Source organism: Telopea speciosissima, chromosome 3 (assembly GCF_018873765.1).
Source record: "Telopea speciosissima isolate NSW1024214 ecotype Mountain lineage chromosome 3, Tspe_v1, whole genome shotgun sequence".
Classification (NCBI taxonomy): domain Eukaryota; kingdom Viridiplantae; phylum Streptophyta; class Magnoliopsida; order Proteales; family Proteaceae; genus Telopea; species Telopea speciosissima.
Window position 1 is genome coordinate 34612273 of NC_057918.1, and position 16393 is coordinate 34628665.

A 16393-nucleotide genomic window follows, 5' to 3' on the forward strand; every position below is an offset into this window, starting at 1 on the left:
GTAGGGCCTCCAGTAGAGGGAGACGCGATAGCAGGAGAAGCCAAAGAGGAGGCGGATTCCTCAGCCATGGAGAGGGAAAAAAAATATCGCCTAGGTCTAGAAGATGCTCGGTGGAGCTGAATGTGCTCTGGATACCATGTTAGAGCTGAGGAATTAGAATGGTTTGCATTGATTGATTCGCTTCAATGAAGAGAATATATAAAGAGTACATGTGTTGGCGTTTACAAGGTAAGAGAATAAGGAGAGATTACAATGAAAATGGAAATAGCTAAGAAAGAAACTCAGCCAATAAGGAAGTTGCCATTCCTTGATGGATTTGATATCACATGTGAGGATTTCTTAAGCAACCATCAATACGGTTTCCATAGTTGGAAAATCCCAAATCGCAAGAGGGAGAGAAAGATTGTAATATCCTCAATACTTGGAACTAAAATTTAGTCATAGAGATGTATGTGGGGTCCTCTTAAGGGTGTCGATTTTGGACCAGAATCAATCCGCTAGGAATCGGAACGGACCCACCCAATAGTTTATTGATCTGGTTCTGAATCTACCGCTAAGTTATTGGTGCAATTCCAGTTCTACCGATTAGGAACCGTTGGAACCGGTATAATCGGAACAAATTTACATCACAACCTTATATATTATATAATTCTTAAGACTCAAGGTCTTGAGAGGTAAGGTCAAACCCTTTATTTTTTTGTGTTTCAATTTTAGCTGGTACCACTTGTTTCATATACTATTTTACATTTGCACCAAAGATTTGGCTGTACATTTAAAGGTCCATTTGAGAATACTAACTTAAGAACATACTTTAAAATAATCCTAACTTACAAGGGTGGTGATGTTCTTACTTATTAATTAATACAAATAAGAGGTATTATGGACTAATTTTGTGATTTGAGAGAAAAAAAAATGAAGCATATCTAATGTGATTGAAATTAGTGTCTTATCACAATATTATTAAATATATGTAGCATGTGTTAGGGGAATTTTTTTAAAAATATTTGAACTGCTTGGAACCATGTAGGAACTGAAACCGACCCACCCATTAGTTAATGGTCCTGGATCTCAAGTTTGGAATCGATTAGCTTATTGGTCCAGTTTTGGTCCTGACCCCTTAGGGTTGGAACCGTTAAGGAACCGGACCAATTGACACCCATAGGTCCTCTATCACATGGACTAATTCATGTACTACCAAGTGGCAAATAGTGAAGTGTTATACTTCACTAGTATGGTGACTCCTAGAAAGACCCTTTCAAATATTATGTTTGTGATGATACCTTAAGATAACTTTAATCGGGGGTTTTTGTGACATTATTATTGTCACAAAGGTTTGTTATTTTTCTAATTTCATAAAGTATCTATTTGTTGCATGGACCGGTGATATGTCCATTCCGACCATGGAATGAAGAGGACATGGTCTAGATAGCCATGTATCAAAATTCATAGTCCAATTCAATTGAATACTCCTTTTTGTATTGGCACACATGTATGTCCATGCATGTGTACATATCAATACTCTAGATATTATTATGCTCTCTCCCAACTTTGAGCGTGTGACTAGACATTTTAGATTTAAAAAACATAAGAAAAAAAAAAAAAAGACTAACTCAAATGTATCTTCTGATTTTTGGAAACATCACATTTCATTGTTACATGGATAAAGTAAGTTACAACAAGACAAACTCTATTCAAACTCATCTATTTTTCCATCCAATCATGTATCTCCCACAAACTTTTTTTTTATAGAAAAACTAATTTCATCAGAGTAGGACAAAAAGAAATCAGAATAAACATAGTTCATAAGAGATGCAATTCTATCTACCCTAGTTAATTGATCCACCAAATAAACCATTATTTTGTTCTTCTCAACAATACATGAGATAAAAAGATCCATTATATCACGAACGTCCAACAAAAAAGAGAAAATTCCCCATGGCCAAATGACCTTTACCCAACTTTAAAAACGTGACTATCTCTTTGCAATAAGTTCACATGATGATGGAAGTGAGCCCTAACCATCTTGCCTGTTGTATCCTTTCAAGAACACCTCTGACTTTGGATTCCTGTGTGCTCCTCGCATAACTTGAACTTAGGAAAGTATAAATACAATGATCATATACAAAGAAAAGAGCTACCCAGCTAGCCTTACAAGTTGGTGTATCAAAGCTACCATCACACACCAATATACATTAATCAGTATAACTAAAGAAGTTGATTAACATTTCAATTATAGTTCCTCCTTGGAGATAATCAGTTCGCAACCCCAATAGGCATGCTGCTCAGATTCTCTTTAAAAAGTTACAAGAGAGAAGTAAATGTCATTTTATTTCGGATTTCTTATTGCAAAAAAGGGCAGAGATCCTCAAGGGGAAGAAATCTTTTCAAATTTTGATCTGGTGCAGAGGCCCTTTTTTTAACAAGCATCCTAATAAAACTTTGAATTTTTGATGGGTATTACACTTCCAAAGGTAGGGCCAAACAGAGTTCCTAATCCTACCTGAAGAGGAAGTAGAGGCCTCATACAATGATAAAAGAAATTTACAGCTATTTTTGTGGAAAGATTCCTTTTTTGGAATGATGACAGGTCAAAAAATCATCATAGGTTCAGATTAGAAACTTTAATAAAGACTTGGTTATGATGAGCTCCACCCACATCAATATAGACATTTAGCCATTTAGGGAGCAAATTGAGGAAATTGACGGGCAGGCAAATTGATGTGATAATTTTTCCTTTCAAAAAAACTTGAAACTAGAATCTAAGATGCAATTATTGAGAAAGTATATATTTAGCCTTCAGGACTCATGTTTTTTTTTTTTTTTTGGTAAAAAGCTTTCAGACTCTCACCCACAAAGAGGATGGGTTAGATATCAATCGAGATCCTAATCTGGTTAAGATGGTGATATTATGGATTGAATTCAATCTATACCCAAGCCCATCATGCATTTTGGGCTTGCAACCTTCTTTCCACTCTATTAGGGACAAATTCTTCTTTCCTTTGGAACACCTTGCCAGAATTGAACATTACTACTATCAAGTTTGGCACAAAAACTTTGAAGAAAAAGAAAGTAAGACATGAAATACGTAGGGATGGAGCTTAAGACAGATTTAACAAGTAAAGCTTACTCTGGGAAGTTAAGGCTCTAGAGAGGCAATTGGTCTTATTCTGAAGACCGAGCAAAGGAGCCCCGGATGGAAAGAGTTGAGAGACATTTCTTTGATTTTCAAATGATTACAGACCTGAGTCCTGAGCTCAAGCTTAATATTCTTACTAAAGAAAATCTCGCTCCTGTTAAAATTAACTTTGTGACCTGTAAAGTTCCGAAAGACATCAAGGATGGCTTGGATCGATGAGATATCACTGAAAGAGGCTTATCTTTCTTAGGGACTCTCTATTTGCATCCTACTTTGGACTCTCTAGAGCAACGTTCAAAATATCGGACTCAGTCTCGGGATTGGTCAAGGGCGAAACCGATTTGGATCAGTCAAAATCGGTAAGTATCATTAAAAAATGCCAAAAAATCGAATTATTATCCTACTTTGGACTCTCTAGAACATTGTTCGTATCCGTTTAGGAGAATTCGAATCCGTCCGAAACTAATTGGATACAAATATAATAATCCCCCTATCCAACCGATTATTATCCGATTCGTTTAGTAATCCGACAGTAATAAAATATCTAAAATATATATCTCTGTGTCCGTCTATCCTTTTAAGTTACATTATTGAATTTTGTTATCTTATTTTCATAATTTTATTACTTAAGATAATGTGATTCTTTTTTTATATTTTTTATTGATTTATATATATTATTTTATGCAATGTGATACATAGAATCACATATCTATGTGAGAAATACAAAGACTAAGAGTGCGCTTGGTAACGTTCAGAAAAACGATAAAGTTGTCAATGATAATTGAAAATTCATGTTTATATCTATTTAGAAGAATCTATATTCAAAAAATCACTATCAAAAAACTATTATCCAAAAACTATTCGAATCTGTCAAAAAAAACCGATAAGATATTAACGGAATCCGTTTAAATATAAAGGAATAGTCTGACGTGATGCCTGTACTACTAAGCAAGCAGTATGGTCTTCAACCTTCAGGAGTTGGGGGTGACGGAAGGAAAACGGGACCTATTGTACAAGGCCTACTGTTTAGACGGTCAAAAATTTGTATGGGTCAAAGAACATAAAGAATTCGTATTTGGGGGCTTATCTTGATATCCATGAAAGAAAAGGGTTCGATTAAAATATAATGTTCGTCACGTAGTGGAGCATTTAAATGCCGTTGGATTAGATTAAGTTTGTCGCCTGTATTCAACTGTATATTGCACTGAACATTTTGATACCAATCCGAAGGCTAAAAAATTTCTTAACCGAAAAAAAAAATTAGAGTTTTTCGTTTTATGTGCTCCATAGTCAACGTTATCTTGCAAACGCTTCAAATGGTCAACGTTAGTGAAGAGAAGAGTAAAAACTAAAAAGGAGAAATAAAAACTGGAGATCAGAGTCTAGCAGTCATGGTTTTTCTTTTTCTCTTTGAAGCAAATCTCTGAATTAGATCGAAGATGTTGGGTATGATGCTAGGTTTGTTATAACCTTCCGACATCGAGTGAAGCTGAATCCTCTTTCTCTCCTTCTCTGACGCTTTCGCTTTCGCTCTCTTTGTTAATCTCTCCCAATTTCGCAAATCTATAGACTCTCCCCAAATCATCGCATCAGATAATCCATCATGGGAGGTGAAGCAGCAGTAGCAGCACTTGCTCCAGGTTTCCGATTCCACCCAACTGACGAAGAACTCGTTAGTTTCTACCTTAAGCGTAAGGTCTGCGGAAAATCCTTTCGTATCGACGCGATCTCGGAAGTTGATCTTTACAAATCCGAGCCATGGGATCTTCCAGGTCAGTCAATGGTTTTATTTTCCATTTCACAATTATATATCCTTTCGGATTATCATTTTTCCTGTTTTTTGAAATGGAGGGGGGGGGGTTGTTGTTAACCCTAAAACGTCGCTGATGGATTGATTTTGGATTATCTAGGTAAGTCGAGGCTGAAGAGCAGAGACCAAGAGTGGTATTTCTTTGGTGTTCTAGATAAGAAGTATGGAAACGGGTCGAGAACTAATCGTGCTACGGAGCAGGGTTACTGGAAGACGACGGGGAAGGACCGGACGGTCCGACGGAACAATCGGACCGTCGGGATGAAGAAAACCCTCGTCTTCCACATTGGACGTGCACCGCATGGCGAGCGGACTAATTGGGTCATGCATGAATACAGGCTTGTCGACGAAGGGTTAGAGAAAGCGGGCATCGCGCAGGTATGGCAGTAGTGCAATTGTGGCAAATTATGTGCAATTTGGTTGGGGTTGTGTTCTTGCTTTCTCTGATGTTTGATTGGAAATGCAAACTGATTGGACTCTTTGTTTCTATTTTTTAATTTGGCGGGGCAGGATGCCTATGTGCTGTGTAGAATTTTCCGGAAAAGCGGTGCGGGACCTAAGAATGGAGAGCAGTATGGAGCGCCGTTAATCGAGGAGGAATGGGATGAGAATGTTTGGGATGAGAATGTTTTGGATGAGAATGTTGTGGATATATTGGTTCCAAAGGGTAACATCGGTGATACCGCCCCTTCTCATATTGGGGATGAAGGATATCTTCAGCCCTACCTCGAGCAGGTATTTGCTTTCTTTACTTATTCTAATTTTTTGTTAAATGAGGGAACGTTTGGTTTCATTGATTGCTTCTCCAAATTGCCGATAAATGGGTCGATGCTCTGAGGGTTTATCATTTAGCATGGGATAACTTTTAAGTTATAAATACAAGCCTGTAGTTTATTTTGAGAAAGCCCTTACCCGCAGTAGAATCTCTGCCCTAAATCGTTATTTCAGCTGCACACTTTGCATAATTATTGTTGGCAAACTCTTCTTTGAGTGTGATTTACTGTTCCCCCAACACCCACCTTTAGTTTTGTGGGGAGTTTTGGGGGGGGGGGGGGAGGGGATGCTAATATGCAAACGATTTTACAATTACTCTTGACCGTCAGGGCCAGACACTGATCTTACTCTATTGAAATAAAGAAATTGATTAGCAAACTGGATGCTTCAGGAGACTAATTGGAATTTGGAAGTCAGTTTAGGATATGGAATTCCAATCGACATGAACAAGTCAAGGTTGGATTTCCTGTCTAGAGTACGAGTATGGGGGCTTGGAATGGTTAGGTCAGTTCCGTTTATAAGGTGCAGATGATATTACGATTACTCTGGACTTATAAATATTCTCAGAGTTGGATAGAGTGATGTTACTGTGTTAAGAGTTTTATTCTAATTGTCAAGGGATGATTTGAAGAAATTGACCAGTGAAATGGCTGCTTCAGGAAAACAATTGGGAATAGGTTTAGGATGTGGAGTTTGAGTCGTATCACTCAATGTATGTAACTACTTATTAATTTATGTAATGCAATGCTGAAGAATGAACTGGATGAATGAAGGGTTTCTAGATGCTCTAAGATTTTCTAATTCATTGAGCATCAAAGTTTTGCTTTATTAGGCACCCTGCACCCATATTGGACATTGAAATAGGCACTTTTTTTTTTTAAATTTTAAAATATGCCCGTATGGCTTTGATTTTTCACTTTTGAGCATTAATCGCTGCCTCTTAGTACAGCTTGATCTTGTGCTTAGGGATTCATATTTCCTTTTGTACCGAATTTATCTGCATTCTTTGCTAGCTAAAATAGCACCATAAAGTATTTCTTTGTCAATTTTAATTTCCCTTCGTGAATATTTATCCAATCTCTAAGTCATTATGGATTGACGTTCTCGTTTTGTTTTTTCACTTTATTTTTTTCTTGCCACTGAATGATCAGTTTTTTTTTTTTTCTGCATCACTTCTATAACAATTTGAGCACAAAGGAAGGGGAAAAAGATATCTATAAACTAGCGAAAATGAGGGAAAAGAAGTGTAGAGATTTTAGATTTCAACCATATTAGATATTTAGATGCAGTAAAAGTGAAGATGATAAAGTAACAATAAGTGATGAGAATATTAAAGAGAGATGGAAAAACTAAAAAACTATTTCTACAACTTACTAAATGAAAACAGGAAAATTTCATGGACACCCCCTGTAAGTATATCAAATATCACGGACACCCCAAACAGTTTCAAAATATCAGACACCCCTTACTTTATGACTTTATTTCAACTTAGTCCACTCCGTTAGGTCTGTGCAGTTAAGTCACTGTTAACTCTTTTATAATGATGAAATTACCCTTACCACAGGGTGAACTTCCCATAAGGCCATAATACCCTTAAGGGTAAAACTCCAAATACAAATCATTCTCTTCATTGTCTTCGATCTGACAGCGGAAGAAGCAAGAACAGGGAAGGGGGCTTCTTCTTCTTCTTCTTCTTTCTCCTCTTGAAACCCCTTTCCTGCAATTCCTCCCCCACCCTGCTCCTTCAACCTTGTATGAAACGGAAGCTCTGAGTCTCAGATGAATAGTGAGACACTGAGAGAGAGAATAATGCTTGCTTGCTTGCTTGATGTTGCAGAGTTGCAGAGGCTTAAGAAGTGAGGCAAAGAAAAGAAAGAGAGGAGAGGGGGATTAGGGAAATACATGCTTACGACATGGCAGGTGGAGTTGTTGTTGAAAGAGCAGTTGCAGTTGACGAAGTTTTTGGATCCCCCCTTTGGTTGAGGATCACTCCAATTTCCTTTTCCACTGCAAGGATCCATACTAAAATCCCAATCTTTCTTTCCCAATCGCTTCACAATCTTTCCCAGAACTTCCACTGTTTCAAATTTGAACAATAAATTGAGGGAAAAATTTTTTTTTAACTAAACAAGTATATAGATATAAGTTCAGTTAAAGAAGGAAAGAAATCGGAATTTCTCTGCATAGTATATAACTTCAGAACTCACGAACTTGGCTGATTCAGAGGGCATGAATGTTGCGAAGCAATTCAAAGCAAGAAGACTGATAAGAGCTCCACAGAATAACTTCTGAGCTACCAAATCAGCTTTCATTTTGTTGTTGCAGCAGACCTTACTTCGTTTTGGATCCAAAATTCTAGCGGGTGGAAGTAAGGGAAAGTGAGAACAGAGGAAATAAATATCGGAGAAAGACAGAAATTCATGAAAGCTACTTTCATAATATGTTAATTTTAAATTATTTCAACTCAATTTTGTTAAATGGGATTCACTTTTGCAATTTGTTAATTTTAAATTTAGGGATTGTATTTAGAGATCTGTAATAGAGAGAGTGGACGACAAAATTGACTAGATTGGCCGACATATTTGAAAATTGACAGATGAAGAATTGCGAAAACTCCAATCATAAAGACAAAGACAGATCATGCAGTATGGGCTGCTCTCTCTCTTTCTCTGTCATTATCTTCAAAACTAAGATTAGATAACTCTTTCAGAGATCTAGTGTCAAAAATAATGAGAAAGAAAAAAAGAGAAGAAGAACTGTACAAAAGAGCTATCCAGAAATGGATTGTTGCTCCCACCTTCTTCTACAGTTGGAAATGCGCTCCTCTCTCTGAAAGGGATTGGATGTTAGAGCTTTAACCACAAGCGATACTGAGACTAAGGGTGATGCAGCACCAAGTAGGAAGAAGAAGAAGTCCTGACATTAGGGCTTACTTAGGGAGCCTTAGATTAGGATTGCTTTGTTAGCATTTTCCATACTTTTCTGTTTTTAAATTGAGCTGGTTCAAAATTGGTTGCATCCAATTGGTTCAATTGGGTCAATTTAAGTTATTTAGCTAAGTGTCTTTTAATTTAAGCTATTAGGGGTAGATAGGTCAATTTACTGTTTTAAGTTATTAGCTTTAGTTTTAATTCCTTCCCTTCCACGATTTATCAAGGAAGAGGTTAATTTGTGGTAGGATTTGACCCAAGGCCATACTTTAAATAATAGAATATTGTGGAGGCTCCCCCACAGTTTATTAAACAAAAAAATCGTGTTAACTTGGCTGCCATTGCTGCTGCTCCTTTGCTCCTTGTGAGTGTGTGCATCCTTGTGGATTTCAAGGTGGAAAGGGATTGGTGGAATCCAATTGACTCCTTACGCCGTGGTGGCTGGGGGGATCTTGTTCAGCTGGAAGGTGGTTTTATCCTTCTATCACATAGCTGGCTGGCTCCATTGAAGACTTGCTGCAACTGCAAGTAAATTTGAAACCCCATCCATCCCCATTCATCTTCTCCTAATCCTCTAATTCCCTAGGGGTGTCAAAAGAACCCGGCTAATCCGAACCCGCCCTGAGCCCGAACAGGGCCGGGCCGGGCCTGTGTTTAATATAGGGCCGGGCTGGGTTTAGTTTTTATTGGCCCTGGCAAGGCCGGGTCGGGTTTGGGTTGAGGCCTCGACCCTGGTAGGGCCAGCCCGACCCTGTATTATATATTTAAAAAATATACAAAGAGAGCCTCTTGGTACAACGGTTAAAATTCTTCTACCATGACCAATTGGTCGAAGGTTCGAGTCTAGTAACAGCCTGTTTTTGAAAATTTATGTTTTCTTATAGCTTGGGCTTTGTTAAGTGGGTAGACCGAGTGGACTTTGTTATTTCCACAAGCTCATAGGCAAAGATATTCTAGGCCAACAGGGCCGGGGCCAGGCTTGGAAAACCCTACCAGGGTCGGGCTGGGTTGAGGGTATGCTTGGCCCTGGCTGGGCCGGGCTGGGCTTGGGTTTAGGTTAAGGCTCTTAGGGTTGGGTTAGGGTTTAGTGCTAGCCCGGCCCTTTGACACCCCTATAAATTCCCCCCTCCCCCCCCCCCCCCCCAAATTGATCCCCTTTATTTTATTTGAATTTCTATAAACCCTAGTTAGTCTTAAACCTGTCCAGCCTTCATCCTTCATTAGTTTTCATCCAAAATTTAGCCACAGTCCCTTCTCCTCACTCCTCACACTCGACCTTAAGTTCTGCCTCTCATTATCATTCAAACCCTAGATTCCCCATAATTCATTAATTCCCCAAAACCCTAAAATTCCAGAATCAGTACTTCCAGCCATCAAAAACCTCTCATATTTGGATCGAACCTTCCCTTCCCTACCTGGAAAATTCGATCCCAACCCTAGCCCTAAACTCCCATTAAAAACCATGATTTTGACCTAGATTCTAAAACCCGAAACCCTAACCCTAATTTTCTGAAATTTATTTTTTTAGTTTAACATTATCCAAACCTACATTATTAGACTCCCTAAAACCTGCCCATTAAAACCATATAAGAATTACCCCATTCCCCCAAGCTTAACCCTAGAAATTGGCCTAAAAACCTTAATTCTGCCCATTCGAGCCAGCAGCCCCCTTTGAGATCCTGTTGCTTGGCCTCTAATAGGATCCTTCTCCTATTTAGAGCTACATTAAAGGGTTATTGGACGAGTTCTTGAGCCGTTTAGGGAAGAAGATGGAATGAGTGTTTTTTATTTAAATAACTAAGTGGGTAAAATGGACATTTCAACTTTGGGTGCTAACTGTGCTTAACATCGGGGGGAAGGTTGATATTTTGACAATGTTTGGGGTGTCTGTGATATTCAATATACTTACAGGGGGTGTCCATGATATTTTCCCACTGAAAACAATACAAGTTAAAGCGTTTTAGAAGGTTGTAATAACCATCAAGAAACCACAAATCTTAGATATATATGAAAAATTAGGGTGTAGTAAAGCAATGGGTCCAGATGGTATTCCAATAGAGGTGTAGAAGAGCTTAGGAATTTGTGGAATAACTTGGTTAATTAAGTTGTTTTATAAAATTATGAGCACAAGAAAAATGCCAGTTGATGGAGGAGAAGCATTGAGGTTTCAATTTGTAAAAATAATGGTAATATTCAAAGCTGTAATAACTTTAGAAGAATAAAACTTATGAGCCATACTATGAAATCATGGGAGTAAACTTGTGTGAGACAAGAAACTAATTTTTCGGATAACCAATTTAGTTTTATGCCAAGAAGATTAACCACAGAAACTATGTATTTGCTTAGGAGACTCAATGGAAAGATTTAAGGAATATAAGAAGGATCCCAATATGCTCTTTATTGACTTAGAAAAAGCTTATGGAATATAAGAAGGATCCCAATATGGTCTTTATTGACTTAGAAAAAGCTTATGATAGAGTCACTATAAAGTTAATTTGGCAATTATTAGAAAAGAAAAGTGTTTTGAGGAAATACGTGGGCATAGTTAAAGGTATGTATAATGGTGTATTGACTAGTGTCAGAACTGTGGGGTAGAGGATAGTGAATTCCCAATTACAATTAGATTACATCAAGGATCAGCTTTACGCCCATATTTGTTTGCACTAATCATAGACGAGTTGACTAGGGACATTCAAGCTCAAATCCCTTTGTGTATGCTTGTTGCTGATGATATTGTTATGGTGGATGAAACAAACGCAGAGATAAATGCAAAGTTGAAATTACTGAGACTCCTTGGAATAAAAAAAGTTGAAGATAAGTAGAACAAAAATAGAATATATGGTGTATAACTTTAATAACAATAAGATTGAAAGTGAGATGGTGAAAATTGATGATAGGGAGGTACCACGAAGTGAAAATTTTAGGTACTTAGGTTCAATCATCAATAAAGAAGGAGAAATAGAGGATGATGTTGCACAAAGAATTAAAATAGGGTGGATGAAGTGGAGGGGTGCATTTGGAGTGTTTTTGATCGACGTATTCCTTTAAAACTCAAAGAAAATTTTATAGAACAGTTATACACTTATATGACCAACAGTGATGTATGGAGCTGAATTGGTCAGTCAAGAAACAACATATAAACAAACTTAGTGTAGCTGAAATGAGAATGTTGAGATGGATGAGTGGTAAAGATAGGAAAGTTAAAATAAGGGACTGAACAAGTTAGAGCTAATTTAGGAGTAGTTCCGATACATGATAAGTTGCAAGAAAGTTGTTTGAGGGGGGCATGCACATGTGCAACGGAGGCCTTTGAATGCTTTAGTATGGAGGGGTGATTTGATTCAGATTGAAGGAGCTAAAAGAGTCTGGGATAGGCCTATAATGACTCTAGTAGAAGTGGTGAGGAATGACATGCATAACTTAGAACTAGTAACAAGTACGGTTTTGAATAGAGCTTTTTGGAGAAAAAGGATCCATGTAGCCTACCCCAATTAGTTGGGATAAGGCTGAGTTGAGTTTGCTTATTAGATTGCGTGTTAACAGAGCATATCATGCCTGTGTTAAATTTTCATATTTCTGACTATTCTTAATATATGCACTGCATCTTACCGTGATTATGACTATATGATTAAATTAATAGTTGAATATATTTAGGGCATTTATTCCAAGTCTAGAGGTTTTTATGAATCTGCTTATTCTTGATTATAATGTTACAGCTTACATTACAGCGAGTGGATCAGTTGATTGGCATTTTCTTTACTTTCAAGTTATTGAGTTACTGATTATATTGACCAATTGAGATGAAATCCTTGGTCTGTTTCAATCTATGTTGAATTGTTGGGATGCATTTTTTGAGGTGCTACCATTGCCATTCTGCTTACTTCCCTGTGCCTACAAGTGGTTACAGTTATTTGGTCACCTTCTTCAGACTGTACACCTCATATGATTCTGCATAGACACTGCTTCTACTTCTTGTCTGGACTAGATAATATCAGTTTTTCTTCTGGTTGTTGCAATTTCCCTAAACTCATGAAATTTTATTTGTTTCAGAATATTGACATGGGTGCTCCGTCTGAAAATGTTCCTCTCTCGCTGAAATTTTATTATGAAGATGGTTGCAACCCCTTAGAGCAGGCTGAAGGGTTCCTTACAGATGATCAGAAGGCCCTTAATGGTGGGGCTGGAAAAGATGATTTGCCAGAGCTGTCCGAGGAACAAAAGTTCTTTGACTTACCAGAACAATATCAGATGGACCTCCTACCACTCAAAGATGAATATTTTGTTGAATTGAATGACCTTTTGTATCCTATCGATGGCGATCATATTGCTGATAACCCAGTTAATGATGAAATGAAAAGCTCCGATCCTTATAATTTCCCAGTTGATGATGGTTCATTCCTAGAAATTAATGATCTCCAAGAACCTGTTGAGGCAGATCCGTCAGGGTTGGAAATGCTAGATGAGTACATTAACTTGGAAATGCTAGATGAGTACATTAACTTTGATGCTGTCAACAATGACTTTGCATCTGGGCCACTGTATTCTTCTAAAATTTTAGAGAGTGAAGCTCCCATCCTGGACCCATCAGCCTTCACCCAAGGGGTAAGATAAACTGTCAAAGCTTTCAGATTCTTTTTGTTCATTGATTAAAAGAAATTCTTTCATTTATTGCTTCAGAAATTAGATTTACATTTATTGTTTACTTTTACAAATAGGTGAATAGTGGAACTGGAGAACCACTGGTGATGGCACAACCCTCGAAATCACTGGGTAGCGAAATCGCTTCCTCTTCAAAGCAAAAATCACATAATACAAAGCTTGGACCAGGTACAGGTTTTATTTCAACGAGGTTCTAATGGGCGATTGCCCTCAGAACTTGTTCTTGATATTTGCATCCAATGGGGGAAGAGGGTAGCCATTGTATATAACAAGTTACTGATTCATTTCCTTATTCAGGGTTTTATCTCATGTATATTAAAATATTCTCTTTTTCTATTACACAAATACTCTCTTTTTCTACATTTTTACATCATATAGGGATCATTTGTTTTTCTGCCTTTTATGGTCCAGATGTTCAATATGAGGAGGGTTGGGACAATACCCTTGTCAAACGGGTCAGTCGTATGCTGGGTTCCATCCCTGCTCCTCCAGCATTTGCTGAAGAATTCCCAACAAAAGAGGTAGCTTTGGGGCAGAACTTGTCGGCGCTCTCTCCCAGATCAATCCATGTTACTGCTGGGGTGATACATATAAGAGACATGACATACGTAGGCAGTGGAAAGGATTCTTCACTGTGCAAGGGTGAAGATATGGGTCTCCTCATTTCTTATGGCATGACAAGGGGTGATGTGATGGCTAATGAACAGCTGATCAGCCACTCTGTTGGTTATGAACCGCTGGCTAATCTACTCTCAGGTAAGGCAGGATCCATGATGGTGCGGAGCGGATTCTACCTGATCCTCTTCTGGGTACTGATTCTTTCAGTGAGCTACAAAATAGGATGCTGCATATGTACAAAGTAATAGATTTTCAATAGGTTGGACCATTTTCCTAACCACACACTCACAAATAATCTAAAAGAGGAAAAGAAAAAGAAAAACCTGTATGGGCCATTGGAAACAGGATTATTTTATTATATATATTGAACATAAAAAATAGTGTTCTAGGGTGAAGGCTATGACAGGCTGTGCTAAATAGTACATAATTATATTGTTGATTTATTACCACAAGTGTGTGCCTGTGTTTGGTTTTTCATTTTGGACCGGGTTTTCTTTCACCCATGATGAAGGAAGAATCCCCCTATCATAGAGATCTAAATTCTTTGATTGAACCCAATAAGGTTATTTGTGACCATGAACAATGAGGTCTGAGGGTTAATGATGAACCCAAAGTCCAATCATATGGTCACATCACTAGTTGAGAATGAATTCTTCTCTTCTTTTCTGGTGAAGGATAACTTTTGCCTTCCATCTTCTAGACTAGCTGGTAGTTATCATATGATGCATATTTGCAACTGTACTGAGAACTGCCCATTAGGATCCTTAGAAACATGTACTTACCAGTTGATCTGCCTTTTGGTTCTTCTCAGTTTGATGATATTCATTTCTAGTATGAGTCTATCTGAAGTTTGATTTGCAATTAAAGTATCAGACATTTTGAAGGACCTTCCCCAATATCTGTTTTCAATGTGATGTCATTGCATACTTATCAGACTGTTTTTCAATTTGATTGTTGATCTTGCTGTTCAGTTGACTATTAATATGGGTATAACTATTGTTCATAACGGTTGCACTATCATGTCTTGGGTTCACTCAAAAATGCAAGTATACCTCTCTTTTTATTTTGGGGTGGGGGTGCCTGGCTGCTATCTGGGATACTTGGTATAGTTGATTTACATGATCCTCGAACAACTTCTGGTTGTCACATTCTTCATGGTCTGACCAAGAAGTTGCCTCTTGGGTACACATCGAAATGCATTTTCTTGCTGCTTCACTCTTTAGAGGCTGCAGAAGTTTCTCCCACAAGAGAGCAGACCTCTTCGATGGAGCAGAAGCTCCTACTTTCAATACAAAGTGAGCACCTGCTTGTCAAATGATCTCCATCTTCCTAGAGGCTCTCTAGAGCCAGACTGCTATCAAGAGTAGATCATGACATTTCTACTTTTGGAGAGAGGGAAGGGTTCGGTCTTTCTTCTCCCCTAAACTTGAAACAGGATCTTGCAGGAAACATACAATTGTGCAATGAAGACCATGCCCTCGTGTCCATCATATTAAGCTTTATAGTGAGAGTGCTCAGTGATGTTGTTTATGGAGATCTGCTACTTGGCATTTCTATCCACAGTGATCCTGTATAAAAGTGGGAAAGCAGTGCGAGACAGATGAGGGAGAGCATCTGTAACAGGCTCATATCTGAGCCATGGTTGATCTCAGTAATAAGAGACATTTTGCCCATTCCCAGTCCCCACTGCAATTTGAGACCCTTGGACATAAGATCTTTGCGCTTGAGAAAGTTTTCCACAATCTATTTATTTATAGGTAAAGAAAAAAGAAAAAGAAATACCTTTACCAATTTTTTTTTTTTAATTCTGAAAATTCCATTTTATTCTATTGAAATCTATTAGTACTATACTAATTCTTTGTAACTTCGAATCTCCTTTAAGGCAATCCTCTTATTTATTTTGATTTGAAATCTGATTAGTGCATGGGCTTGCGGTCCTCTTTCACATCAATCCTACCGGCTACCATGATAGTAAATGCAATCGTTTTGGACACTAGATTCTCTACTGTGCGGGTGTCTCTCCAGCGCGTAACTGATGGTTGGGCGCGTCATTAGGGCGCCCATGATGCGCATCCTGACATGCATCGTAATACACATCATGCGCAACCAGCAGTTGGATGCGCACTGGAGAGGCACTCGTGACTCGCGAGGGAGAGGATACGGGTCCTTTGGACATTCCCTTATGTCACAAATAATCATGATTTTTTAAATTTTATTTATTATAATTTCTGCGAAGTTTTTGAAAGGGAGGGGGGGTGTTGGATGTAGAAGAGGTGCGGTGTGGTGCAGTCTGCAAAGTTTTCGGTGAAGTCATTCTGTTTGGAATTCATATATATTAGAGAAATTAATGAGGCAGATCTATACGCCATAGAGCAGAAGTTTTTAGGTGGCTGTTGGCACTTGATGAGTTGTTAATCATAGTTGTCAAGATGTCGCCTAGCTGTCCAGGTGCCTTTGTAGATTTGT

At 38.1% G+C, this 16393-nt stretch overlaps 1 protein-coding gene across 1 annotated transcript; it reads left to right on the plus strand.

The window, feature by feature from the left end:
* The first annotated feature begins 4503 nt into the window (after positions 1-4503).
* LOC122655836 (NAC domain-containing protein 53-like) lies at positions 4504-14219 on the plus strand. The gene is made up of 7 exons (XM_043850198.1): positions 4504-4908; positions 5047-5324; positions 5457-5681; positions 12701-13122; positions 13180-13252; positions 13366-13477; positions 13721-14219. Exons 1-7 carry the CDS (start codon positions 4740-4742, stop codon positions 14170-14172), a joined length of 1731 nt encoding a protein of 576 aa, XP_043706133.1. The 5' UTR covers positions 4504-4739; the 3' UTR covers positions 14173-14219.
* Positions 14220-16393: the final 2174 nt, after the last annotated feature.

What these genes read in the sequence shown, in the direction of transcription:
- LOC122655836 (XM_043850198.1), top strand. Translation starts at nt 4,740, where the DNA reads ATGGGAGGTGAAGCAGCAGTAGCAGCACTTGCTCCAGGTTTCCGATTC. An exon ending in CGAGCCATGGGATCTTCCAG is followed by an intron (nt 4,909 to 5,046) that starts GTCAGTCAATGG and finishes TGGATTATCTAG; the next exon opens with GTAAGTCGAGGCTGAAGAGC. An exon ending in ATGCTAGATGAGTACATTAA is followed by an intron (nt 13,123 to 13,179) that starts CTTGGAAATGCT and finishes TGACTTTGCATC; the next exon opens with TGGGCCACTGTATTCTTCTA.